The sequence below is a fragment of the Agelaius tricolor genome, unplaced genomic scaffold (genome assembly GCF_023055355.1).
Source record: "Agelaius tricolor isolate 1412-34295 unplaced genomic scaffold, bAgeTri1.0.p SCAF_33, whole genome shotgun sequence".
Classification (NCBI taxonomy): domain Eukaryota; kingdom Metazoa; phylum Chordata; class Aves; order Passeriformes; family Icteridae; genus Agelaius; species Agelaius tricolor.
Genome location: NW_027269293.1, coordinates 2,215,785 through 2,241,526, shown reverse-complemented (window position 1 = coordinate 2,241,526; position 25,742 = coordinate 2,215,785). Strand labels below are relative to the sequence as shown.

Here is a 25,742-nt window from a genome sequence, read left to right as displayed (position 1 = left end):
GGCTTTGTGTGGAGTCAAATCCCAGTGAATCCCAGTGTTCGTTTGTCCCTCGAGGTTTGCAGCAGGGCTGGTGTTGACTGTCCAGTATCTCAGGCTGGAAAATGGCTCCGTGCATCAAGGTCACTTTATCCACCCTCATCACAGACCAGGAACGCTCACGTTAATGGGTCTCTAATTTAATTGAAATGCTGTGCCTGTGATTGCAGGGCTGGAATCTTTTCCTCTCTTGAAGGGCAAAAATCAATTTGCAGTAACAGCAGACATGTCTGCTCCCTCCTCCAGGCCTAGGAAAGTGAGTAAATTTTTTCATGGTAGGAAAATAATAATATTGGCCTGGTGTGTCATCAATATTGGGTGTTTTTAAGTGCTTTTGAGCACTTTGGTGGCAGCATTCTGTCCCTGTGGCCCTGTGAGCTCAGAAAAACCACAGATGTGGTGCCCCTGGGTTTTGTAATTACTGTATTACCCATGTACAAACTGCCCTTTTCCTGCAGATCCCAAAGGGATCACAACAAATCAGGGAGGAGAAGCCTGATTTCCACGCTCTGGGAGGCAGGGAATGGGTGATCACTGCTTGACAGAGCAATCACGGGCAGGTTGCTTTGCATCTCCCCGTGGTTTGTTTTTCCTCAGTCTCAGTGCCTGGTTTGGAAATCGGTCACCAAATAGTGGTGATTTCTGTACTCTGGTGATTTTGTTCTGTGCAGCCTGGCTCAGACTGGAAATATTGGGAAGGAAGGAAGGACGGAAGGAAGAAAGGTGGCCAGTGGCTGCAAACCCCGTCTGCGAACTGCAGCGTGAATTACAAGGAGTTTCTGGAGGCAGAGCAAAGGTGTCTGGTCCTGCCTGGGACAGGGGACACACAGAGTGACCCCTGATGTGTCCAGTCCTGTCCTTGGACACAGGACACACACAGTGACAGCCTTGCCATGTTTCCTTCCCGTTTCCTGCACACTGCTATTCCCTCCCATCCATCTCCTCCTCTCCAATCTATTTATTCACGTGCATCTCTTCCCCTCCAATGTTTCCAAACACTTTTCTACATGAGATTGTAATTATTGTATGAAACACTGGCCGTTTTTATTTTGAGGCCTTTCAAAACTGTGTAGCCTCTCGATAAGACGTGTCTTTGGCTTTGCCAGTTTTCTCTTTCAACACAAAGTTTTTACTGCTGAAGGCATTCTCACCTTTGTCAAACCTCAGGATGGACTTTTAAAGACTTCATTCTTTGGCAAAACAGGTTGAACAAAGACTTTTATTTTTAAAGAAAACTTTGTTGCTTTAACTACTTCTCACCATCATATCCCAAGTGCATATCGGACAACACTGCAAGGAGGGATCATTCCCCACGGGACAAAGAGAAGGGCGGTCAGTTTGCGGGGACAGGACGGGTTTCCTGAGCGGGGCGGTGACCGTACGGGCCGCAGCGGGAGGAGCCGCCGGACCCCGGCCGGGGGCAGCGCTCGGCACCCAAGATGGCGGCGGCCCCTGAGGGGGCCCTTTGTCTGTGGCCGCCGCCGCAGTGCGAGAAGGGCGCGAAACTGGGCCAGGCTGGACACGCCCCTTTCGCCAGAGGGGCGGGGCGGCCGCGCCCCCTGCCCAATCAGCGACCTCCACTTCCTTCCCTCTCACAGGGGCGCTCCCGCCCGCCTCCGCGCGCGCAGCCAATGGGCGCCGTCCGTCGCGCCCCGCCCCCGCGTGGGTGGAGGGGGTGGGGCCACGCCGTGGTTTTGTTTGCGCGCCCCTACCTTCGCCCCCGCCGTGGTTCATTAATATTAATAAAATCCCGCCCAATCAGGTGGTGCAGCGGCGGCAGCGCTTTGGTGACGTGTCGCCCCTCCTTGCAGCGGGGTTCATCTGCATATTCATAAGATAGGCGGGATGAGGCGCGGGCGTTTATAAGGCGCCGCCCCGCCAGGCTCGCCGTACATTTCGCTGAAGCTTTGAAGTGTTGTGTGGACCTCGCACTGCCCGGCTATCGGTGAGCGCAGTCGCGCGGGGCGGCCGCGACCGCACCGGGCCGGGCGGTCCGCAGTGAGCGGAGCCGTGTCCCAGGGGCAGAGGGCCGGGTCCCGCGGGAGGCTGGGCCGCGGCTCCCGGCCCGCCGATCGGTGCCCTCTGCGGGCACGGGGGGCACAGCGGAGCGGGCCGCTTTGTACCGTGTCGGGGAAGGGGCCGCGGCGGGGGAAAGGCGTGCGCGGAAACAAAATGGCGACGGGCCTCGGCCGTGCAAAATGGCGGGCGGGAGGGAGGGGGCGGCGGGCGGCGCTGCCCAGGGCAGGCCGGTAGGGGGCGATGCGGGCGCGCATGCGCCCTGGGCACGGAGGGGCCGGTACCAGGGGTCCCACCGGGGGTTGGCGGGACCCGACCCGGCCGCGGGTTCTACCGGGGCCCGGTCCCAATGCTGCTCCCCTGCCCTTGGCCCTGAGCCTCGCGGAGTCCTATTTGGGCCCTCGCTCCCGCCGTCCCTGATGGAGACCCCCTTGTAAGGCTGGAGGACCGCATAAGGCGTCCGGCAGTGTGAGATCACATTGGTGTTGTTATAGGTGGCGTTAGAAGGATTTATTGTTTTAGACCTCTTGGGGATTGTGTGGGTTTTTTGAGTCGCTGACTCGGTTCTGTTGGTTTGGCAGGTCAGAATGGCATCAGATGAGGGAAAGCTCTTTGTCGGCGGGCTCAGTTTCGACACCAATGAGCAGTCATTGGAGCAAGTCTTCTCTAAATACGGACAGATTTCTGAAGGTGAGACTGCAGAGCCACGATGGGATAGTTTCCCCAAGTCTGTTAAATTTCCCTGGTGCTGATTGGTTTTCGTTTCCTATCTCTCCTTTTCACAGTCGTGGTGGTGAAAGACAGAGAGACTCAGAGATCCAGAGGTTTTGGCTTTGTTACTTTTGAAAATATCGATGATGCAAAAGATGCAATGATGGCAATGAATGGAAAGGTGAGGAGGCCCTAGAGTTGATTCTTTATTTCCTATAGTGTGGAGGAAGAGAATTAGAGGTGTGCTGCTGTTCAGGCTGTGTGGAAAAACAGATAAATGCCAGTATCTTAGATGAGATGATATGGATGTAAAAAGTCTGGTTATATGAATTGATATGTAAAAGAACATATATATGTACTAGGAATAAAACTATAAAGTTCCATTATGGATTCTGGATGACTGAGATATGACTTTATAGGCATTTCTGTGTGTAATATATAATATTATAATAGTATTTCTTAATATATCAGGTTTTTTGCCCACTTGATTTAATTGTGGCATGGAAGAGACGTTTGTTTATTTCACAAGCAGCGACTCCTGGCACTGCTCAGCCAACTATGAAGGCGTGCAACTCGTTCTACGTGTGCTTTCTATTTAAATATTTCGGTTTGGCTAACCGTGGTTGTGTTTTAGTCTGTAGATGGGCGTCAGATCCGAGTTGACCAGGCTGGGAAGTCCTCAGAGAACAGATCCCGTGGCTACAGAGGGGGGTCTTCAGGGGGCCGGGGCTTCTTCCGCGGGGGCCGAGGCCGGGGCCGTGGCTTCTCCAGAGGTGAGTGCATGGGGCTCACTCATAATGTCTGCATGGGGGGGGTCTCACTTGTCAGAATGGTTGAAAAACCTCATTTCCTTGTCTTTCCAAGGAGGTGGAGACAGAGGCTATGGCGGCAGCAGATTTGATTCCAGAAGCGGAGGCTATAACGGCTCCAGAGACTACTATAATAGCAGGTAAGGGCTCTGCCAGCAGCAGGGATGGTGGGGAGGCTGTGGTGGGGCTCAAAGCAGCAGAGAAGGAGTTGAGCAGCTGTAAAGCGAGTTCTGTTTGTCCTGCAGGAGTCAAGGTGGCTATGGAGACAGGAACTCAGGAGGCTCCTACAGAGACAGCTATGACAGTTACGGTAAGTGCCGCTTCGAGCGGGAGCGCTGAGTCCGTGTGCTGTAGGAGCTCTGAACCTGCTGAGCCTGAGCCTGCAGCTGGGGCAGGCTCAGGCTGTGGACGTGGTGGTGCCGGGAGATTCTAATTTAATGCATGTGCAGGAGTTGCTCGGATCTAAGGCAAAGCAAGTGTTTAAAAAAAAAAAAAAAAAGGTGTTCCAGGAGCCCAAACTCGGCTGCCCTAACGCACTGACCCGCGGGTGGGGGATCTCAGTAGCCAAGTAGCCGTAGCCTTGGAATAATGCAAAGGGAGTAAAATGCTGGAACTTGTCTTTGCTTCAGTGCCTTTACAATTGTGCCTGCTTCTTGTCCTCAGCTACACACAACGAGTAAAAATCCTTCCTGACTCAAGATCGTCCTTCCAATGGCTGTATTTATAAAGATTTTTGGAGCTTCGCTGAAATGGTTATTGTGTAGTACATCTACTTGTATTTTCACTTTTGTAGTATTATCAGTTCTGATCTTGTCATACACAGCCTGGCAGCTTCTGAGACGAGACTGTCTGATTAGACTGTCTTGGAGAAAGCTCTGCTTTCAAGTGGTTTTAATCTTTTTTGAAAGCACTTCAGATTTTATTTTATCCTCCATGAATGAGCCAAGGTGTTCGTTTTTGGTTGTTTTTTTTTAAGTTGGGGCCCCAATTCAGTTTCTTTTGAGCTAGCAAGGACCTTGTACCAATGTTCACTAGAAGCTGAACAAGCTGTGGACTTTTTTTTCTTCTTTTTTTTTTTTTTTCAAGTGCATTACCTTCGTCTTTTGTAACATTCCTTTAGTGTAGCAAGGTAGGAATGCAGCTTGGGTTCCGTTGGAAGGCAAACCACCTTGATATATCTAAAGAGAAACGTGCTTGTATGTTCAACCCGCATAACGGTATTTTTACTGTTGTAATGATGTAAATGACCCAGAACTAGACTTGCAAACTTACCATAAAGAGGTTCTTGAAAATGTTTATTTATATTGTCCTTTTTTACTGGAAGAAATATGCATATTCCATTGCTGTTGTATTTGAAGTGGTAAAGGATTCCTGTATACAGTTTTCTTTGGCTTTACGAAGCCTATTAAAAGACCGTCTGAAATGAACTCTGCTCCTGACATTTACATTTCATTGCACAACACAACCTTTGGAGATGAAGAACAGTCTTGGAAGCGAGAGGAGGAGATTAGGGACAGTGGTAGAGCTGGTCGGACGATTGCCCGGCTGCTGGAATTTTAATCCTAAAATCGGTCTTGACATCTGAATTGGCCAAGAAATTTCACATAACGTAGTCAAAACTTGTCTGTAGAGGCTGGAAGTACAAACCTGAGGGCGTGCTAGGAGCGAAGTGCAGTTGGAGTGTTAGGAAGGATAATGGATGTTTCCTGCAAAGCTGCTGTAGGCTACACTGGGACCTGTAGAAAAGAGCCAAGTGCTGTAGTCCCTGGGCTGTTCCCTGCGTGCCGAGCGCGTGTGCGATGTAGGGGAATGCCGGGCTTAGCTTAGCTGTGTCATTGCTTACAAGTTCTAAGAATTCTTTGCTAGCAAATGGAAACTGCAGTGTCCTTGGAGAAAAGAAGTGTTGTGCCTCCAACAGAAACCTCTGAGACGAGAGCTGCTCTCTTGGCTAGTTCATATGTGGAAATAGTCCTGTAATTCGAGGTAACTCCTTTTGCTCATGTCCGCATCCTTCCTCTTGTTGAGAGCTCATTTGAAAGTCTAATGTACCTGTGAAATATTCCTTTTGACAATTTTGGTCAGCTGCTGGAAAAACGTTAACCCATGCCGTATGCAACCTTTGGCTTGTGGCACACCTTGAGTTCCACAGATCAGAGTTGGGCATGCAGCCGTGTCTTGCTGTAGGTACAGAAGCAAGATTGGAACGAACTCCCTGACTCGATATGTGTTCATCTATTGAGACTCTTCCTAGACTTCATTAAGTTGCTCACTTTAATTGTAGCTTTCTTTGCCATCCTACTTGTTGCCATTAACTTTTTCCCATGGCCCACACTTCCTAAGCAGCCATGTCCAAGTGTTAACTCTCTGCTTAGGGGATCCAATCCATGGGCTGGCTGAGCACGGGCAGCAGCCGGCCCGGAACAGTTTTCCCAGACTGTGCTTTGTGGTGTGATGGGTTCAGCGATGGCTTGTGAGACCCTCGTGCGCTGTGAGCTGTGTGGGGAGGTTGGGGGCAAGAGCAGCCTCTGCCCTGGGCTCTTGTTAATGCCTCTCTGCTTTAGCAGGCTGAAGGGACCCGGCACACGCTTCGGAGGCCCAGCGGATCCTGAGCGACCAGAGCTGCTGCGTTCCAGGGATGCTGCAGCAAGTTTGCCAACCAGGTAATAACATCCCTTTCCTGAGGATTTTTTCCTTTAGCAGTGTCCCTGTTCCTTATCCCTAAGTTGCTACAGTAACCCTCTTCCATTCCTGTATCTTTATCCACCTTCCAATTCTCTTGTGTCCGTTTCGTTTCAGCACTGAGACGCGTCAGAGAGGACAGAAGGACAGACACTGGAGTGCGGAGATGAAGAGCTCAAAGCAGTGGTGTTGCTCATTTTTACATGAACCAAATCAGTCAAGACAGAATAAAACACTGAAATGTGGAAAAAACAAATCTCTGTGGTACTTTTTGTGGGAAACAGTATGTTTTTGGCAAAAGTATTTGTCTGGTGCACAGCCCAGTTCAGAGCACAGAGCCAACTGCCACTGTGGTGCTTGGAGGTGCACACACTCTGCTCCAAGCAGACTGATGTGTGATCCTCATGGGACATATGAAGTCTTGTTGTGAGTTAAATCCCAAAAATGTGGCAGCTCGGTGATGAGGAGGATTAATATAATTATGCTGGGAGAGGCTGACACTCTGAATGTGTTTCTGGCAGGAGATTGCAGGGTGAGAGCAGTGAGAGTTTTTGATGATCTCAGCTGCTCCTGCCCTTTTTTTTTTTTTTGTGTTAAGAGCTGATTGCTTCATCCTGCCCTTTTCTACCCATTTTTTTTTTAACTGATAAACTCAGAATTTGGTGATGGGCTCATTCAGGAGCCCTGAGGACTTGCTGCCCAAGAGCCATCAGTTCCCCATTTTCCACTGATAGGAGTCTCCAGACATTCCTGCCTGCAGGAGGGGATTATTGAGCTCACTTCACAAAACCTACTTTTCCTCCTTTAACCTCTTTCAAATTATCTAAGTGAACAGCATTTAAAAAAAGCAATCAGCCATGACACACTTCTGGGGGTTGAATTGAGCAATTCACCAGTGAGGATTTTTTGCATGTTAATGCAGGAGGATATGAAATATAATGAAAGCTGAGGAGTGTGTGAAGTCTTTGCTGATAAAAATGCAGTCAGGTGAGGCTGAAATGAATTCAGGCTGAAAATACTTACAAATAATGCTTTGTAAGACCTTCCTAAATAGGATGCTTAGACGCAGGCAGAAATAATGAACAGGTGCAAAAATAGCCTGGTTGAAGGTGCTGTTATTTTTGGCATTGCTAATTATGCCATTGAGTTAATGATGTCTTGTTGGGATGGGTGAGGGAATCACTGGAGCCAGGGGCTGGATGTGGAACCCAGTGGCGTCATCGGGAAGGTGTCTGGGTGCCGTGGGTCTGACGTGAGCTCGGGTGACCCAGTTTTAACCAAAATGCCCTTTTTTTAAAGTAAGCCCTGTGTGTCCAGGCAGCTTAAGCCATTCCCTGAGGAAAAATGGGGAAGTGGAGCAGGGCTGAAGGGCCTGAGCCCTGCCCAGCAGTGACTGAGCCCTGTTCAGCCCGAAGTGTCTGCAGAGAGTAAAAATGGGGGATAGAAATTCTCGAAATGCTCAAAATGCTTCTGTTTCCAGCTGTGTTCACCATGGGGCGGGAATGGCCGCCCTGAAAGGAGAAGGAGAACCCTGAGGGGGAAATGGCGGCTCTGGGGGAGAAGGTCCTGCTATGAGGGGGAAGTGGTGACACTGAGGGAGAAATGATGACCCTCGGGGAAAAATGGTGGCCTTGAGGGGGGAGGGAGAATCCTGAGGGGGAAATGGCGGCTCTGAGGGAGGAATGAGAGCCCTGAAAGGGCAATGGCAGCCCTGAGAGAGTAAGGATGACCCTGAGCGGAAAATGGCGTCTGTGGCGGACGGGGTGTTGCAGTGAGGGAGAAATGGCGGCCTCGCCCAGGGGCACGCAGCTCCCGAGGGCAAACAACAACAACCCTGAGGGCAAAATGTCGGAGCCCCGCGGCGGCTCCGTGAGCGGGTCACGGCCGGCCCGGAACGGCACAGCCCCGGAACCCGCGAGCGGTTCCGCGGGGCCCGGGCGGGGCCTGAGCCGCGCGCACCGTCCCGGCGCCTTCCTGCGGCCGCCACTCCCGCTCCGCCGCCCCGGCCCGGCCATGCCGCGCCTCCTCCTCCTCCTCCTCTTCCTCCTCCTCGTCCCGCACCTCGGCCACACCGCCGGTCCCAACCCGGGGAACAGCACGGAGCCGCCGCGGGCGGTCACACGGAACGAGACGCAGTCGGGAACGGAGCACGAGTCCGGGCCGGGGCTGTCGGTGGGGTCGGGGCTGCCGGTGCTGAGGCGCGCTGTTTATGTGCTGAGCGCTCTGTCGGCGCTGGCCGCCTTCTACTTCATGCTGCGGGCGTTCCGGTGAGTGCAAAGCGGGGACAGGCACCCGAGCGCGGCTGTATCCATGTTCTGCTGCTCCCGCTCCTGCTCTTGTCCCCATTCTGGTGTCCCTTGACCCGGGGCTGTGTCCCTGCTGGTCCCGGTTCCTGTTCCCGTTATCCCGGGCTGTGTCCCAGCTTGTCCCGGTTCTGGGGTTCTCTACCCTTCTAGTCCTGGTTCCCCCTGGTCGGGGATGTCACCCTGATTGTCCTGGTCCTGGACCCAGTCCGCGTTGCTTGTGGCAGTGCCCTTGCTTGTCCCGGTTGTCCCGGTCCCTGTCCCCCCTGCCCGTCCCGGTCTTGCTCTGGGTCCCCCGAAGCCGGTCACGGTATCCCTTGTCCCTTGCCTGCCCCAATTCCGCTCCTATTCCCTGGGTTTGTGCCCATTTTCCCTGAATTCCCCTCCCTCCCTCCCTCTGCCAGCCGGGGCTCTGCCTCCCCAGCGCATCCCTTTGGCAGCGAGTCCAAAACGTCGCTGTAAATCCCTCACACTGTTAATTACCCGAGGTAATTAGCGCTAAACCATCTCCGCTAAAACCACCCGCTGGGTGGGGACAGCGGCTCACTCACTGTGCTCTCCGTGTCCCTCAGCCCCAGGTCCGAGGGTCCCAGAAACGAGCCCAAAACTCATTTCAGGTTGAAGAAGCCCCAGAGGAAGAAGTACGGGCTGCTGTCGAACCAGGATGAGAACATCGAGCTGGGCTCCCTCGACAGTGACGAGGACACCGTGTTTGAAAGCCGGAACCTGAGGCGGTGAGGGAGCATTTTGTGTGTTTTTTTGTGTTGCTCTTTTCCTCACAAGGGGCTGAGGCTCCTTTCCCAAAGCTGTGGGAGCTCTGGCACAGCTCCTACAACCAGATCTGCATAAATTAAAACGCCTGTGTGTGGTCTCTGTGTTGGCACACGGATTTATCTCACTTTTCCTCGTTTTCTGGCCCAGGAAAAGTCTCACTGACAGGGTTATTTGGACACTACTGTGGGGTCACAGAGCTGTTGGGAGAGCCCCTGTGCCCAGTCTGGGCCTCCCTGTGTTAGACAGGGAGGAATTGCTTCCAACTCCTATCACAATTCAAACTCCCAGTCCCATCAGGATATGCATTCCTGTTTTCCCAGCAAAATTCCTGGTTTGTTTTGTGTTTTCTTTTTTCATTTTTAGGAATTGCTTCCAGGTCTCATCACAGTTCCAACTCCCAGTCTCACAGGGATATATCCATTCCTGCTTTCCCAGCATTGTGTTCACATCCCACCAGTTTGATTTCTGGGGAGGTTGTTTTAAGCTGAGGAGGAATGTCACCTCAAGGAACATCACCTCAGCTCCCCCTGATTTTGGGTGTCTCTTTTTTTTTCCAGATGACTCGGGACCAGTGGCACTGGCTGCCTGGAATGATGGAGGGTCCAATCCCAGTGGAATCCTTAGTGCTCAAGTTTTATATCTGCTTACAATGACTTAACTAACAGTCTGAGCCCTTCCATAGCTGGGGCAGGGGAGAGGGGACCAAACCTGTTTTCTTCACGTGCATTCTTGGGGACATTTCTGGGGAAAGATGGGAGCTGTTCACTGCACGGGGAAGGGCTGAGGTAAAGGAGATGCTCTTGGGATGATTTTCAGCACCTGAAATCTAAGCCTGAGAGCTGCCCCTGTGCCTCATATCCCTCTCTCCTTGCCCTGGAAACATCAGATTCCTTCTCCAGGCCGATCCTCTTTCCTTCATGCAATATCAGGTTACTTCTTTGGGAAGTGTCTCTGTAATTAGCTTCTGGGAGGAGCTGTGAGAGCTCTGGCTCTGTCACACAAACGGGGGTGGGAGGGTGATAGCTCAGACAGAGCAGCTTTGGGAAGGAGTTAAACGAGTTACATTTTGCAGGATCGGCAATTACTGGGATTATCCAGGTCATTCACGGGTTTACAGAAATGAAAGGGGCCAAAACCCAAAGGAATCTTTCTCCAAAAGGGCTGGGAATGCCTGGACTCTGCCCAGCCCCAGCTGTGAGCTCACCAGGGACACCTGTGACATCTGCCAAGCTCTGGATACCTGAGGAAGAGCCAGATGTGAGCCAGGGAGTGCCTTGGAGCAGCTGATGACTGGAAAAGGGGGACCCCAACTCCTCTTGACTGTGATTCAGGGCAGCCCTGGATGAGTTCTCTCCTCTCAAGGACCCTGGAGTTTCATTCCCTTGGCTGCTACTCAGCTGGCATCTTTCCTGCAGCCCATTGTTACAGTGGATATTTGGGATCTGATTGTGTAGGACCAAAGCTGAATGTGTCAGGAGGTGGTTGTTGGGTGGATTTGCTGCTGAATGGGTGAAAACTGCTCACTAATGCTTCTGTCTGTGGCCTTTCCTTGAAAACTGGCAGCACATCCTTAAATCCCACTTCCCCCCAAGCTGGCAGTGCCTTTGTTTGGAGAACCCGAGGGATTTGCCCTGCGGGCAGGGAGGGTCCCTGTGGCACCTTTAGGGTGAAAAATGAGGATATTTACCTTTAGGGTGAATCTTTAGGATGTCTGGCTCCTTTCCTTTGGACTGCCCATCCCCTGTGGATCAGGGGCACCGGTGACTCTTGAGGAAGGGACAGGGATGTGCTGATCGTGATCAGGGGGAGGCTGGGGGCTGGCAGATGCTGCAGAATCTGCTGAGGGAGTGCTGTGACCCTGTGCAAGCAGCCACGTTGGTCTGTCCAGGGCAGGTGAGGTTTCCTGGAGAAATCCCACCCCCCGTGGCAGCTCTGTCTCGCATGTGCACCAAGGATTTTAAAATACACACATATCTATTTTTTTAATAACATTGCCATGTGCACACAGTGGTTGCATGTGCCCTGTTTTCCTGTCCTTTGGGTCATTTCACACCTATTTTGGGTGTTCCCTGCTTTGTGGCAGATGGGAGCAGGCAGAGGTTCCATGTGGGAATCGCTGGGATGGCTCCACCCGGCTGCAGCTTCCCTGGGGATGGTTGGAGCTCTGTGAGGATCTTTCTTCATCCTGCAGGGCTGCATGTGCTGGTCATTCCCTGGCTCTTTTATTCCCTCTGAAAAGTTGTTCCTTGTGCTCTTGGAGCCTGACTGTCCCAATCCACTGCCATGCTCAGTGTTTGTACAACACATTCCTCATCCTTCCTTCACCTGGAGTGATGCTCCTGAGCATTCCTTAGGCTCCCCTCTTGTTGGGCAGGTGGGGTTTGCAGTTCTCAAGTTTCCTCACCTCACAGGATTGGAGCGTTTGTTTAATGTTGAATTATTCAGATCAGAGGGAACCTCAAGCAATAGGTCTTGCCTTGAAAATAAATCTGCTGGAATTAGTTTTGGCTGGAACAGATGTTTGTGTTTGAGCAGGGAAATGTGTGGAGCAGGTGATGAGGTGCTTGGGCTGTGCTGTGTAGGGAAATTGAGGTGCCAACCTGGAATTTCTACACCACTTCCATGTCTTCAGAGTCTTGCTGGCCACCTTTAAAGGGTGCAGGGTACAAAGGTGCTTGTGGGGCTGTCACTTGTCCTGCTTGTGGGCTGAAGACAGGTTGGAGCTGTAATCAGGGACCCTGTGAAGCTGTTTCCATCCTCCCCATCAGCAGCAGTTGGCATCAGGATTTGCCCTTTGCAGGCCGTGACATTTCATCCCTGCTCTGCTCTGAGTCCTTGGAGATCTTTTCTAAGAGAAGAAACCCAAGGGACAGATCTGAGACTCCTTGGGGTGCTCAGCATGATCCCATTTCTCCAGGAAGAATCAGCTGGATCTGGCACTTCCTGTAATGCGAGCAGGACCAGGCCAGGGGGGTTTGGGGTGGATCCTGCAAATAAAACAGCAGCTTTGAGCACCTCACATGACATTTCCACAAAGGAGCAGTTCAGGTGTTCCATTACTCTTTCAGTTCCTCCATGTGTATTTGATACCTGTGTTTTAGGTCTCTTTGCCCCAGTTGGATCTTCCAGTAGATTTCCAGTTGTTTTTCAGGCTAAACACAGGAATGCAAACAGACCCACCAGTGCCTGGTCCTGGGCAGGCTGAGGCCCTCAGCAGCCACTGCTGCACTTTTATTTCTCCTGGATGAATCAAGGTGTTGGTGGAGGTTCCCTGTGCCTGTTGGTCTGCAGGATTCCTGCTCATCCCACCCAAAGGAGCTGATGGACCACGACCTGTGACAGTCACCACTGTGTGCATCGTGACTGACTACAACACTCTGCTCTCAATTAAGCCAATTTTCCAAAGTTTACATAATCCCTCTGTTACCTTGGAGGCTTTTTGGGATGCTCTGCTGCTGATACTGGGCTGCCCAAACCTACTGGGCAGGGTTAATGGGATCCATGGGAGCGGGGTGAGATCAACTCTGGTGGTTTTGTTCTGTGCCTGGGATGGGACCTGCAGCCCTGCCAGGGTCTGTGCCTGTGGTGGTAGTCAATAAACAGCACTTGAGTACATTGTTGTCTGAACTCCCCAAGGAGCAGCTCATGTTTTGCCCTTCTGGAACTGCTGATCTGTCTTTAAACAGCTGCTGGCCATGGTATTGATCCATGGTTTTCTTGTCATTGCAGCATCCCCTCCCTTGTACCTGGAGCCACTGGAATAAAGAATTCCAGCCCACCCATCCCTCCCCGCTGTGTGCATGGGCTGCTGAGCCCGTGGGATGAGGCTGCTCTGGTGAGATCATGGATTTATGGGGTCCTTGGGGTTTTCCCCCTGCTCACAGGGCAGTGCCACTGTGCTCCCAGGGCTGCTGCTCACCTTGTGTCCTGTCTGGAAGTGTCCAAGCCCAGGTTGGATTGAGCTTGGAGCCACCTGGTCTATGGAAGGTGTCCCTGCCCATGGGTGAGCTTTAAGGTCCCTTTCAAACCATTCAGTGACTCTGTGATTCTCCAATCATCTCTGGGTTGGTTTCAGTTTTCTGAAGTCTCCTCCTTTCTCCCTGTTCTCACATTAGTCCCTTTTATTGTACAGAGGACCAAATAAAGTCCCTGTGAGGCCAATTCCAGCCTCTCCACAGCAGCAGAACCAAATTCCATTGTGCTTGTTTGGAAGTGAGGGAGGAGATGCTGTTCCCTGGATCACAGAACCTCCTGAGTTGGGAGGGACCCACAGGGATCATCGAGTCCAACTTGATGGGGTGCACAGACACCCCAACAACTCCAATCTGTCCATCCCTGAGAGCAGTGTCCAAACTGGAAGTTCTTCTAAACTGCTCCTGGAGCTCTGGCAGCCTTGGGGCTGGGGAGCCTGGGCAGTGCCCACCTCAAAGGGAAGAATCTTTCAGTAATATCCAACCCTAAGCCTCCCCTGACTCAGCTCCAGCCCTTCCCTCAGCTCCTGCCCCTTGTCCCCGAGAGCAGAGATGGGAGCTGCCCCTTGGGAGTCTCCCCTGAGTCTCCTCCAGGCTGAAATGGGAATGTCCTGGCTCCTCCCTGCAAGGAATTCATTCCAGAACAAACCCAAGGGCGTTCCCTGACTCACACCTGCTTCTCATCTGACTGTGTGCATTGGTGGCACTGAGAAAACAGAAGCCACGTTCCCCCTGTCCCCCTCTGCCACCCTTCCCGTGTCCCCATGTCCTGGAGCAGCTGAGAGGGTTTTGTTTGCTCCACGATTTCCCCTCGTTACTGGTGGGGTCCTGGGGGGCAGCGGGGTTGGGGCACAGCAGGAACTGGGGCACAGGGGGTCAGGGCACACCAGGAACTGGGGTACAGGGGGTCAGGGCACACCAGGAGCTGGGGCACAGGGGGTCCCTGTAGGTGGCACTCACAGACCAGACTTGCAGCTGCCAGGGCACTGCCGGCACCTGGGGAAGCTGCAAATCAATCCTGGTGCCTTGAAAGGCAAATCTGCTTCTTGCAGCAGCTGTCTGGGATGAGCTGGAAGGGCCCTTTGGGGGTTGTGTCTCTTTGGGGGAGCAGCAGGTTTTGGGGTGGCTCCTGGGGAGCTGTTGGGGTTTCTCTCTCAGGGGAGTGTCTCAGGAGCAGGGCAGGGTCTTGCCCTGGCTCCACTTGAACCAGGTTCCACCTGGCCCTGTCAGGACTTGTTTGGGAAAGATTTTTATGATTCTGGGCTTGCAAGGTTCCAGGATGCCCTGGTTTGATGGAGTGATGCCACTGGCTCCAGCACAGACATGAACAGCAGCGCCCTGGGGGCACCCCAGCTTTCCTGGGCCAAATGAACTGCAGTGCTAATGAACTAACAGCATTCCCTGTGCAGCAGCATGGGCAGGACACCATCACCATGTCCAGTTAGATTGGATATGAGAGAAAATTCCTTCCTCAAAAGGAAGGGATCCAGCCTGGCCCAGGCTGCCCAGGGCAGTAGTGGTGTCACCATCCCTGGAAGTGTTCAGAAGACCCCCGGGTGTGGCACCTGGGACATGGTTTAATGGTGCCCTTGGCAGTGCTGGGACTTCATGATCTCAGGGGTCTTTTCCAAAAAAATTCCACGATTCTGTGCTTCCAAGCTCCATCTGCGTGCGGTGCTGGGAGCTGCCACAGGATGTGAACCGAGTGCTTGTTCCTTTTCAGGCTCAGGGGGCTGTTACCCCAATTAGCACTAATTGCTGTGGCCCTTGGTGCTGGACCAGCTGCAGCTGTGCTGTCCTACCCTCATCCCTGTTCCCTGCTCTGTGCCATCCCCTCTTCCCGAGCTCTCAACGGGGCCAGGCTCCGGCTGGCGCTGGCTGGGATTCCAGTCACAAACACAAGCTGGCGGCATGGATCTGCTCGGAATTTATTTTAAACTCGAGGTAAAGTGCTCTTGATGCTTTGGATGCAAATTTCCTTCCCTGGAATGGGAGCTGCGGGGCCGGTGGAGTGCCAGGGAGCTCTTTTGATTCCAGAGCCTGTTTGTTGCTGCGGCTCCTCACGCCGCGCTCCGTGGAGTGCGAAATCACCTCTGCGGCACAGCCCGGGGAGGGAGCACTGCTGAGCTCTTCTCTCTCCTCTCTCACTCACTGTCCCCTGCTTTTAATGAGGGTTTGTGTCTAAAGTTGGGGTTTTTTTAGTTTTTAGTTTTTTTTTTTTTTTTGGTTTTTTTTTTTTTTTTGGTGGGTTTTTGGGGGTTTATTTTTGGTATTTTTATGTGTGACAGCAGTCTGTGTGTGATTTTTTTTTCTGGTCACTGTCTGGGAGAAGAGATGGTCCAAATGCCTCCAGCAACCCAAGGAGGAAAAAGAGAAAAATAAAGAATATTTTAGAATATAGAAATTTAGAATATAGAAAGGATATTTTAGAAATTTAGAAATATTTTAGAAATTTAGAATATAGAAAGGATACTCCATTCATGGATTTTGGACTTCTTTGTCATTGGATTTCTCCAGTACCAAATGAACCTTAGGGTTTTTTAGGTGGCATTAACCAAGGCCAGGTTTGGATGGGGTGTGGAAGAACCTGATCTAGTGGAAGGTGTGCCTGCCCATGGCAGGAGGTGGAAATGAATAAGCTTTAAGGTCCTTCCTACCCAAACTATCCTGGGATTTTCTCCATGGGCAGCTCTCTGGGTCGCGGGTTGTCCCCATGAACACGCTGGGCTCTCACTGGGGCCAAGCCCTGGATGGGTGAGCAGATGAGTGTGGTCAGGGGAAGGTGTCACAAATTTTGCCCCATTTATTGCTCATACACTCACTGGGTGGCTCTGGGTACTTTGGCATGACTTTGGATGCTTTTGGAATTTCCCCGTAAACGTTTTCAGCTGCACTCACAGTTCCCCTGTGTCTGTGTCCCTCTCATTGTGGGCAGGGGCTGGGTGGTCTTCCCCACCTTCATTCCATGGACACTGACATTCCAAAATGTGTCTCTGGGTTGGTGTGGAATCAGGTGGCACATTGGGAAGGGAGCTGGGAATGTTTGAAAACCTGCTGCAGAATCTCTGATGTCTCTTCTGTTCCACTCAACAAAGCACCTCTACACAACAAGCAGATTTTCCTGTATCAGAAATTACCTTTACTTAGTTGGCTTTTTGTCTAAATCCTCCTTCTGATCTTTATTTTTTCCCTTCCATCATGGAAAGGTGAATGGAGTGGCACTTCAGCCACCAAAGCCTTTCCTTTAGAATTGCTGCTTGTTTTTTGTTTTAAAAATTTTCCAAGGGGGCTTTGCAGGGGAGGAGGAAGGAGCGTCCGCTTTTCAAGTGACTCTGGGGAATAAAAGTATAAAGGACAGGAATGATCAGAACTGTGCTGGCAACAGAACAATATTTTATTTTTGAGTACCAGAGCTAATTGGAGAAGGAATTCACATGACAATTTTTGCAATCTAAGGATAAGTAAACATGAAAGGGGCTCTGTGCTCCTGAACGTGCGATTGCAGAGGGAAGGGGGGGAACAGCCCAAAAATTAAATTGGAGACAATATCTTGGATGTTACAATCTCATGTTTGCTTCTCACAATGCTGGATCAAAGTCACAAGCTGCAGCTCATGTCCAGGGATACCTGTTGGGGGGGGATGGAACTTCCATGCACCCGTGGGCTGGAATTGCCAGAAAAAGAGGATTTTAGGTCTGATTTGCTGGAAACACTTCCACGGGTTGTGGGATTGCTGTGGATCTGAATAGATCCTGCTTCAGCAGGGCTTAGAGAACCTCTGCCCATGGAGAGGTGTTTATAGACAATTTTTGTAGACAATTACCAGCTGCTTTACTTAACATGGCATGTGGGGAATGTGGGGGTGATGGGTCACATCCAGTGCTGGGAAATGGAACTGAAATGGCACAGAACTGGTGTGTGGGCACCCTCCTCATTCCCTCTCCCATTGGAAGCAGCTCCCAGTGCCGGTGTGATTCCCTCCTGCCACGCTGGAATCCCCAGGAATTGCTGTTGGCAGCTCCTGGACATCCTCAAAGTGCTTCCATGTGCCACATAGCTCAGAGCCTGGAAATGGGGGTGCTGAGATTTCAGCTTTGCAGACAGAAGAGCCCATTCCAGGGTTATGCTCAGCCCCTGCAGAGTACCAGGAGGTTTGCCCTGCTCCCCATGAGGTGAAGGCAGAATGTTTCCCTGGAGAGGCTCCAGCCCCTCCCTGGAGCATTCACTCTGCCCCACTACGCTGCTGTTACGTTCAGGTGCTTAATTACTCTTGTTCTTTAAAGGAATAAAACCTCATGTACTTAAAATAATCCCAATTATTTCATTGTTCAGCCCGAGCTGAGCCCAGCCACCCCCGCTCCTGCAGAACTGCTGGAAAGGCTGCTCCTGACAGGGAAAAACTGATGGGCATTAACTCCATGAGCAGCAGCCGAGGGGATTGAGGCTTTGGGAGGGCCATGGTGCTGCTCTACCTGCAGCCCCCAGGTGCCTCTCCAGGACATCCCAAGTCCAATTCCAGCTGATGTATGGCAGGGCCTGCTGCAGCAGGACAAGGAGTGATGGTTTTAAACCAAAAATGCTGATTTAGAGTGGATAAAAGGAGGAAAAGAGGTGGGGAGGCTCTGGTACAGGTTGCCCAGAGGAGCTGTGGCTGCCCCATCCCTGAAAATCTTCAAGGCTGAGCTGGACAGGGCTTGGAGCAACCTGAAGTAGTGGAAGGTGTCCCTGCCCATGGCAGAGGGTGGAACTGGGTGATTTTTAAGGTCCCTTCTCACCCAAACCATTCCAGTGTTCCATGACGTTGCTCAAACACAGGCTGGCGGTGCAGGGACTGCTGAGGACACCCTGGAGAAGCAGCTCCTGACGAGATGTTCTGATGGAGGGGTGGCTGGGGGGGGCCTTATCTTCCAAAGGGGACCCTCAAAGCAGCTGTGCAGGATCGTGGCAGTGCTTCCATCTCCATGTGTGCCAGAGGCACAGCGGGACCTCGGGCGCGCTGGCTCAGACTCGCTCGTGCCGGGGTATATCGGTGGATTTTGATCCTTTTTCTTGCCAGTGTTATTTTAATCCGCTTTTCTCTCACATCAAACTCCCCTTTCTGCAGAACACACAGAGGCATCGGGTTTGTGCCCTTTGTGATTGGTAGCAAAGGGCTGTGATAGCGCGTTTTTCCTTTAGAACTGGAGGTTTTATCCCTGTGATAACTTTAGCTGCGCCACAGTCATCATTCAGGCTTCTTGGCTGGCTCAGATGAGTGCAGGGAAAACGCTTCCCACATTTATTAGAGGCAGAGAGGGCTGAATGTTCTTAGCGAGGTTCCCACTCCTGTCACCCAGGAGTTACCTGGTGGCTCAGGTGGGTTTGGAAAGCAGCAGCTGAGTTCAACCGAGATCACCTTCTGCCTCCATCTCAGGTGGGTTTTATCAGACTTCAGATCGAGGTGTTGGTTGGCACCACTTCCATGTGGATGATGGCCAGGAGCAGCCTGCTTTTCCTGGGAGCTGCACAGTCAGAGGGAGCCCTTTCCCTCCAAAGCCTGTGTTTCCCACATAGAAAATAACATGTAGGGGATGGTTTTTTTTCCAGATGAAGGAAGGATTAAGGCACAGCAAGAGCTGATTTGCCAAAGGGCACCCGGGGAAGTGGTGATGGATCAGAGATGGAAGTGGAATCCTCAGCTCAGTCTGTGCCTGCCCCACCACCCTTTTCCTTCCCTGCTCCCTGGCTGCTCAGGTCTTATGGGATAACCAGGACTTGGATTTCCATCCTCTTAAAAGAGGCAATTTAAGGAGCTTTCCAGGGGAGCAGAGCTGCAGGTCACCTCCTCGCTGCTGAAGATGTTTTTCTCCCTCTTTCTCCATCCTCGTGCTCCTTCAGAGCCTCTTTGCTCTCCTCCTTTCCCAGCGCTCAGAGCCATTTTCCCAGCTTCAAAAGGTTTCCTAATTACCCTAATGAGGTCAGGAGAGACCAAACGCTTCTGTGACTTAAAGCAGGGGTAGGAAGGGCTTGGGAGGGGGGAAATATCCCGACTGGTGCCTGAAGGAGGTGTCGTGGGAAGGCAGCGTCTCCCCCTCTGCACGTTCCCCCCACCTTCCCATCTCCAGCAGAAGGAAAAAAAAAAAAAAGAAAAAAAAGGGAAATGTGGACAGAAGGTCTCAAATGTATCAAACAGCTTTTAAAAAGAAATTCCTTTTGCCTGTCAAAAGAACAAACAGATACACCAAAAACTGTCAGAATTAGTGTTGGAGTAATTGCAGCAGCTCTCCAAGGTTAATGCTCCATTAACGAGCAGCTCTCACGCAGCTAAAAGCCAGGACGAGACAGGTTGTCAAAGGCTTCCAGGAGATTAAAGCGCTGCGTTCCCAGCCAAACTCTCCCGTGGATGTTGTTTGGGAGGGAGGGAAGGGGGGTGTTTGTGGGGTGGAAGCATCACCAGCCCTGGCGTTGGCGGAGGAGCGTGACCCGGAGCCCAGGGATGGTTTCCAGGCCTTGGTGAGGTCGCTGCCCCTGGGGCCTCACTGGGTTTTAAACACTCCAGGAATTTTTCAGCACCTTTGGGCTGAGGTTTAAATGTGTCCTGAGGGCAGCCTCGGGTCTGTGGGATCTGTTCTGATTGCCAAGAAGAGTGGGGCCAGGGTGAGCGGGGTGCTGGGGGCTCTGACACCTCAGGAATTGATCCTGCCTGGGTTTCAGCCAGCCCAGGCGATTCCAGCATAATTTGGAATGGGATTGGGGTCTGATTTCATCTTCAGGCCAGTGAAAGCCTCATTTAAATAGAACTGACCTTGATAGTTCTTTCGTAGAAGAAAGGAAAATTCATTCCAAACTTCCAGTGAGGAAGCATCACCTGGGGGCATGTGATCCAATGATCCAGCAGTGAGACACCCAGCAGCAGCTTTGGGATCATCTTTCCAGGGGGATCTGGGTGCTCAGCACCTTCCAGCACAGCCCTGACTGCTCATGGTGGATGTGGCTCTGAGCTCAGGGTTTTGTAAAGCAGAGCTTTACAGGAGCTTTGTGCCCTGGCAAAAATAGGATTTGGGGATTGTCCTGTGGAGGGCTGGGAGTTGGATATTATGGTCCCTGTGGATCCCTTCCAAGTCAGGATATTCCATGATCCTGTGGTTCTAAGGTGGGTTTTGAGTGGGAAGAGGCAATTACATTCCACAACCTTGGAAATGTGGTGCTGAGGGCCACCCTGAGCCATTTCCATCCCAACTTCTCCGTGTGTGAACCCTCAAAAGGCGCCAGTGGTTTCCTGCTGCTCCTCGTGATCCCATGTCCTGTGCCCAGGCTGTGGCTGGTCACAAATTCACTGTAAAGTGTTGGAGACCCCTGCCAGGACCAGGACTTTGTTCCACGGGGATGTGGGAGCCACTCCCAGGCCCCAGTGCAGCAGCCTGGGCTGAGAAGGCTGGTGAGGGAATGGAAAAGGAGAGGAAAATGATCCAAATGATGAGGCTGAGCCTTGTGAAGGGGCTGGTGGAGAGCAGGGGGGTCCCGCAGCGCCAGACCCATCTGGGGTGGCACTTTGGAGATGTGGCCCCAGCAGCAAGGACACAAGGTCCCCTCGGACCCCTGGGAACAGCTGCACCCCCGTAATGTGGGACTGGGATTCACCATGGGATCTGCAGGAGGGTGGGTCAGTTTTGGGTGGTGAATTGACTCAAGGGAGGTGTGAGAGGCCTTCGGAAGGAGCAGCCACGGGCAGGGGAGATGAACAATGCTGTGATGAGGGAATTAAACCTTTCCTGTGTTTCTCTTTCCCCACCCTGATATAATTTGTATCGATCAGACCTGGGGTGCAGCAGGACCAGACGGGGTGAGTCGTCTCTACAAGAGCAAAACAAGCTCCTGCCCAGCCCCTGCCTCTTCATTAAGTCAATTTGCATTCCTAATCTCCATTTTCCGTTATTATTTTCCCCCTTGTGCGGAGTGAGGGAGATTTGCATAAAGTTCCTTTTTTCTTGTTTTTGTTCACGCTCAAGGTCAGAGACTCGGTGAGACACTGACGAAAACAATCCCCTCCTCACCCTCCTTTAATTCTTTGCAGAAACATGTCCTGGGGATTTTAACATAACAATTGCTGGGGAAGGAAGGGGGGACCCTGCACAGAGCCCTTGGTGGGGGGAACCTACGGAGCCCTTGGAGGGAGGAGACCCCAACAGAGCCTTTTGTCCCTTTCTGTGCTGGAAACGAGCTGCCCAAAGGAGAGATGCAAATCCATGACAGGGGAAGGGGGAGATAGATCTGGGAGCAGCACCAGCTCCTGCTGAAATGGGAGAGCTGGTCCAGCTCTCTCAGAGCAGAGCCTGTGCCAAACCCTTCTCCAAGCTGGGAGCACCAAGCAGCACACCCAGGTCCTAAGCCCTGGCCAGGGCACCTGCTTGGCTCCTCCAGCTCCATGTGCTCACAGGGAATGGTGCTTCCCTGGGACAGTTCTATCCCATTTCTTGTCTGGAATCCTTGGAGCTGAGGGATGCCCCATTTGGGGATGCCTGGGACACCCTGGGCCCTTGCAGTAGTGGGAGTGGGAGCTCTGGGATTGATTTCTGAGCTTGGGAAGGGATGGTGGTCTCTCAGAGGGAGCCCCAAGTCCTCTTGCTCCTGTTTCACAATGTTCCTCATGGTTCCCATAGGGAGCAGGGCTGGGTGATGGGGCTCAGGCATTGCTCCCACCTCCAGGTGTTGGGACAAGCACAGCAGCCCCTCCCAAGGAATCCAGCTTCCCTGTGGTTAAAGGAAGAAGGAAAAACTCTCATCCAGCTGCTGAGGGGCTCATGTGGAGCAGCCCTCTCCCCTCCGTGGAACAGTCAGGTTTCTGATTTCCAGATTTTTCCTGATTTTCCTGGATCTGGCGCTGCATTCAGAGCCTGGGATGGGGCACAGGGGACACCTGAGCTCTGCGTGTGCCCAATGGGTTCTGAACCCCTTAAAAGGGGGAAAATCCCTTTTTAGCCCTGGGGTGTTTGCAGGTTTCTGCTGGATATGGGAAGGAGGGAGTGAGGAATTGGCTCCTTTTCATGTGCTCAAGCTGTGATGGTTTAAACGTGTCTAAATCATGCAAATCCCAGGGTTTGGGCATGTCTGAGGTATCCTGGGGGGCTGCTGAGTGACTGGATGGTGGCAGATGGTGGCTGGGGATGGTGGTGGCCCAGCTGCTCCCAAGTGACCTGGATGGGAACGGGAAGGGATTGGCTTTAGGAGCAGAGGAATGTCAGAGAGCCGGGCCAGGGCTGGCAAGAGCTGGGAGATGGGTTTTGTCTGGTGCTGTGAGCACAGAAATATGTCTTATTTCCCAGAACTGGGAGGTGCTTTTTTCCCGAGGATGCTCCAGGGCTCTCAGCTCCCATGATGTGAGTGTTTTCATGCCCCTTTAATGCTTCACTAAACAGTTTGAGCTGCCGCCTCTTAATGCCCCAGCAAAGCACTGAATGCTCTGGAGCGGAAAGAGCAGCAAGGAAGGAGGGTGATGGAAAAGAGAAGAAAAGAGGCTGTGAGGAGACACAAAATCAGGGAAAAGTCACCTTTTCCCTTTCACATTCCTGGTCCTTGCTGTTGTGAAGGCAGCTGGGTGGATGTTGAGGGTCCCCCCAGCTTCTGCTGCTCCTCCTGGGCTTTGCTCACCCTCTCCCTGCCCTTCCTGGGCTCTATCCCACACCAATGGGCACATGGGGGAGATGAAGGTGGTCCCTGGGCCACTGGAGGGGCAGATCTTTGGAGCCTGTCAGGATTTTCCTGACCTCTGTCTCCCCTTTTGAGCACAACAGGGCCAACATCCATCGGACTGGTGCCCTGCAGCCCACGCTGGTGATCCCAGCCCGCTGTCCTCACCGGGTGTGTGCTTCCCAAAGCTTGGGAGAGGCCAAGGACAGGGGGAAAAATTTTTAAAAATCGAGTTTTAACCCACCCAGGGGAAGTTTGGCCTCCAGGGGAGGGGAGCTGCCAGCTCTCCTGCTCTTAATTCAAGTCATTGCATTCCCTGCACTCCGCGTCCCCTCCCCGGCACCGCTTGCCCTGCGGTTTGATCCGTGAGTACCAAAGGTACCGCCTCGGGCTGCCACATCGGCATCCTCGGTCGCCATAGGAACGGGAGCTGGGGGTCCCCCGCGCCCGCTCCCCCGGGGCCCAGCTCCGGGGGCTGAGCTCCTGCGAGCTTCTGAAGCTGGGCTGCTCGGGGCCGGGGGGAGCGGGCTGTGCCAGCCTGGGAGGGAGCGGCAGCGGCCGCCGAGCCCCGGAGCACAAAGACAGAGGTTATTGGTGTCAAAGAACCCGGCAGCTCCGCAGGATGAGCCGCGGCTGCAGCTGCTCTTAGCAGAGGGGAGTGAAAACCGGGAGGAGGGAAAGGGAGAGCTGGGAGCTGGAGACGATTATTGCCAGGGGGGTGGGAGGAAGAGGAGGAAGGTGATGGAGATGTCAGCGGTGGGGAGGATGAAGCTCAGGGCTCGGTTCAATACTGATCGTGCAATCATTGAATATCCTGGGGGAAGGGATCCACGAGGATCATCAGGGCCAGCTCATGGGGATGTGTTGTAGGATGGGGGTGATGGTTTTAAACTAAAATAGGGTGGAATTAGACAAGGTATAAGGAAGAAATCTGTCCCTGTGAGGGAGGGAGGCCCTGGCACAGGTTGCCCAGAGCAGCTGTGGCTGCTCCATCCCTGGAAGTGTCCAAGGCCAGGTTGGACATTGAGGTTTGGAGCAACTTGGGACAGTGAAAAGTGTCCTGCCCATGGCAGGAGGGTGGGACTGGGTGATCTTTAAGTTCCTTCCATCCCAAACCATCCTGGGATTTCGTGACTCATGGAATCATTTAGGTTGGAAAGACCCTTAGGGTCCGTGCCCCTCTCTGCACAGCTACTGTCCCCGATGTTTGGGCATTCAAGCAGCCCTGGGGGTTTGTGCCTTGGCTGTGGCTGAGCCGGGGGCAAAGGCAGCTCCTCCCTGAGGGGACACAGCCCCGGGGCCTGTGGTCCCCACCCCTGGTGAGTGATGCGCCGACTCCCTGGAACCACCTCCACTTCCTAATTGCTGACAGTTATTTACTGTAAAGACAGGAGCACACGCACCACCACCTCTGACAACTCGTGTCAAAGCCCCGCCAGAAACGATCGCTTTACAGCTTCATTTCTTGCCCCTTTTTTTTTTTTTTTTTTCCCAAACAGATCTATTCCCTCTCCCCTCCGTGCTGCTCCGTGGGGCTCCCTGCCCGCAGCCATCCCAGGATCCCCCCCCTTTCCCGGTCCATGCCTGGCTGGGCGCTGACAGACGGGTGCAAACGGAGGCTGGCGGAGCCCCCCGCACGCTGCCGTGTTTATTTGCTGTCTCTCAGCCCCTCGATGTTCAAACATAATTGGTTCTGCTCGGCGCAGTAAACACTGATGTGTCGCATCAGCGAGCCGGAAGGGCACCTACACGCAATTAAAATAATTGGGCGCGTACCTGGCTCTGATCCCCCCCTCCCCAGCGCTGTTCTCCCTCCGTCTCCTCCTTTGTTCGATCCTCTCAGCCCATCCCACTCCTCTCTGCCAGTGCAGGGTGAGGGGGTGCTCCATGGAGTGGGAGGTGTCCCATGGAGAGGAGCATCCAGCACTGCTGGCCTTGGCCTCGGCACGAGTGCAGGATGAGTTCTCCGATGAGGGAGATGATATTCCAGCCCAGACCCATGAAATATAATGAAGGCCCAAGGGACTGTACCAGCTCCTCAGTTAAAAATGATGCTGTTATATTTAGACAAGGTAACTGGAGGCCCCTCCGGACAGCGCCGAGTACAATTTTTTGTTTAATGATTCCATAATCTGATATAATATCGGGCCTGTAAGACATAATGAAGACCTGGGGGAGTTTACATCTTCGCAGCTTTAAAGGGTCCCTGCTCGGGGACGCGGCCAGGTGGAGGTTTGAACTTTGATGCAGTCAAACGTGTTTTTCTCTGGGTTTGTTTGACATGATTGAGGGAATCCAGCAGCCACAGGGAGAGGGAGTGGAGCAAGTGCAGCCATGCTCACACCAACCCTGCAGCTGGTGCTTGTGCTGAGGGGGGGCACTGGAAGAGTTTGGAGGGGCCCAGCAGGGCTGTGCATGGAGGTAATCATGGTGGTGGGGGCTTCAGGAGATCATGGTGGTCTTTGGGAGGTTGTGGTGGTCTTTGGGAGGTTGTGGTGGTCTTTGGGAGGTTGTGGTGGTCTTTAGGGGCAGTGATGCCTCCAGAATGGAGCAGCCAAGCCCCGCTGTGGGCAGGGGAGAGTGAGGGTGTGTTCCACCCCAACTCAAGCTCTGCTTTTGCCACCTCCTGAGATGGAGTTTTTGGTGCTTTAAGCTGTTTTGGCCCAGCCTGGGGATTTCTGCTCCTGCAGCAGCTCATGGTGGATCCTCCTGGGAGCAGTGCCAGCAGTGCCAGGCTGGGCACAGGGATGCTCCCTCTGGCTTCTCCCACCTCTCCC

General features: G+C 52.8%; 2 protein-coding genes across 6 annotated transcripts; both read left to right on the top strand.

Annotated features, from left to right (window-relative positions):
• Positions 1-1,825: 1,825 nt before the first annotated feature.
• CIRBP (cold inducible RNA binding protein) lies at positions 1,826-6,507 on the top strand. Of its 4 annotated transcripts, none has more exons than XR_011683118.1 (8): positions 1,826-1,981; positions 2,634-2,742; positions 2,838-2,944; positions 3,398-3,536; positions 3,628-3,712; positions 3,818-3,882; positions 6,137-6,232; positions 6,369-6,507. XR_011683118.1 is itself a non-coding variant. In XM_071451749.1 (7 exons), exons 2-7 carry the CDS (start codon positions 2,640-2,642, stop codon positions 4,250-4,252), a joined length of 516 nt encoding a protein of 171 aa, XP_071307850.1. In that variant the 5' UTR covers positions 1,826-1,981; positions 2,634-2,639; the 3' UTR covers positions 4,253-4,999. The 4 variants fall into 4 exon arrangements, 2 of the variants coding, with proteins under 2 accessions (XP_071307850.1, XP_071307849.1); XR_011683117.1 differs by having other exon boundaries at positions 6,134-6,232; XM_071451749.1 differs by lacking the exons at positions 6,137-6,232; positions 6,369-6,507 and adding an exon at positions 4,236-4,999.
• Positions 6,508-8,198: 1,691 nt separating this feature from the next.
• On the top strand, positions 8,199-12,941 carry FAM174C (family with sequence similarity 174 member C). 2 transcript variants are annotated; one of them, XM_071451753.1, is made up of 3 exons: positions 8,199-8,518; positions 9,172-9,288; positions 9,886-12,941. In XM_071451753.1, the coding sequence occupies exons 1-3, from the start codon at positions 8,265-8,267 to the stop codon at positions 9,887-9,889; spliced, it is 375 nt and encodes a 124-aa protein (XP_071307854.1). In that variant the 5' UTR covers positions 8,199-8,264; the 3' UTR covers positions 9,890-12,941. The 2 variants fall into 2 exon arrangements, with proteins under 2 accessions (XP_071307854.1, XP_071307853.1); XM_071451752.1 differs by lacking the exon at positions 9,886-12,941 and having other exon boundaries at positions 9,127-9,292.
• Positions 12,942-25,742: the final 12,801 nt, after the last annotated feature.

Coding starts and splice junctions, on each gene's coding strand:
- CIRBP (XM_071451748.1), top strand. CDS start 2,640: ATGGCATCAGATGAGGGAAAGCTCTTTGTCGGCGGGCTCAGTTTCGAC. Junction 2,743..2,837: donor ATACGGACAGATTTCTGAAG/GTGAGACTGCAG, acceptor TCCTTTTCACAG/TCGTGGTGGTGAAAGACAGA. Junction 2,945..3,397: donor TGATGGCAATGAATGGAAAG/GTGAGGAGGCCC, acceptor GTTGTGTTTTAG/TCTGTAGATGGGCGTCAGAT.
- FAM174C (XM_071451752.1), top strand. CDS start 8,265: ATGCCGCGCCTCCTCCTCCTCCTCCTCTTCCTCCTCCTCGTCCCGCAC. Junction 8,519..9,126: donor TTCATGCTGCGGGCGTTCCG/GTGAGTGCAAAG, acceptor CGTGTCCCTCAG/CCCCAGGTCCGAGGGTCCCA.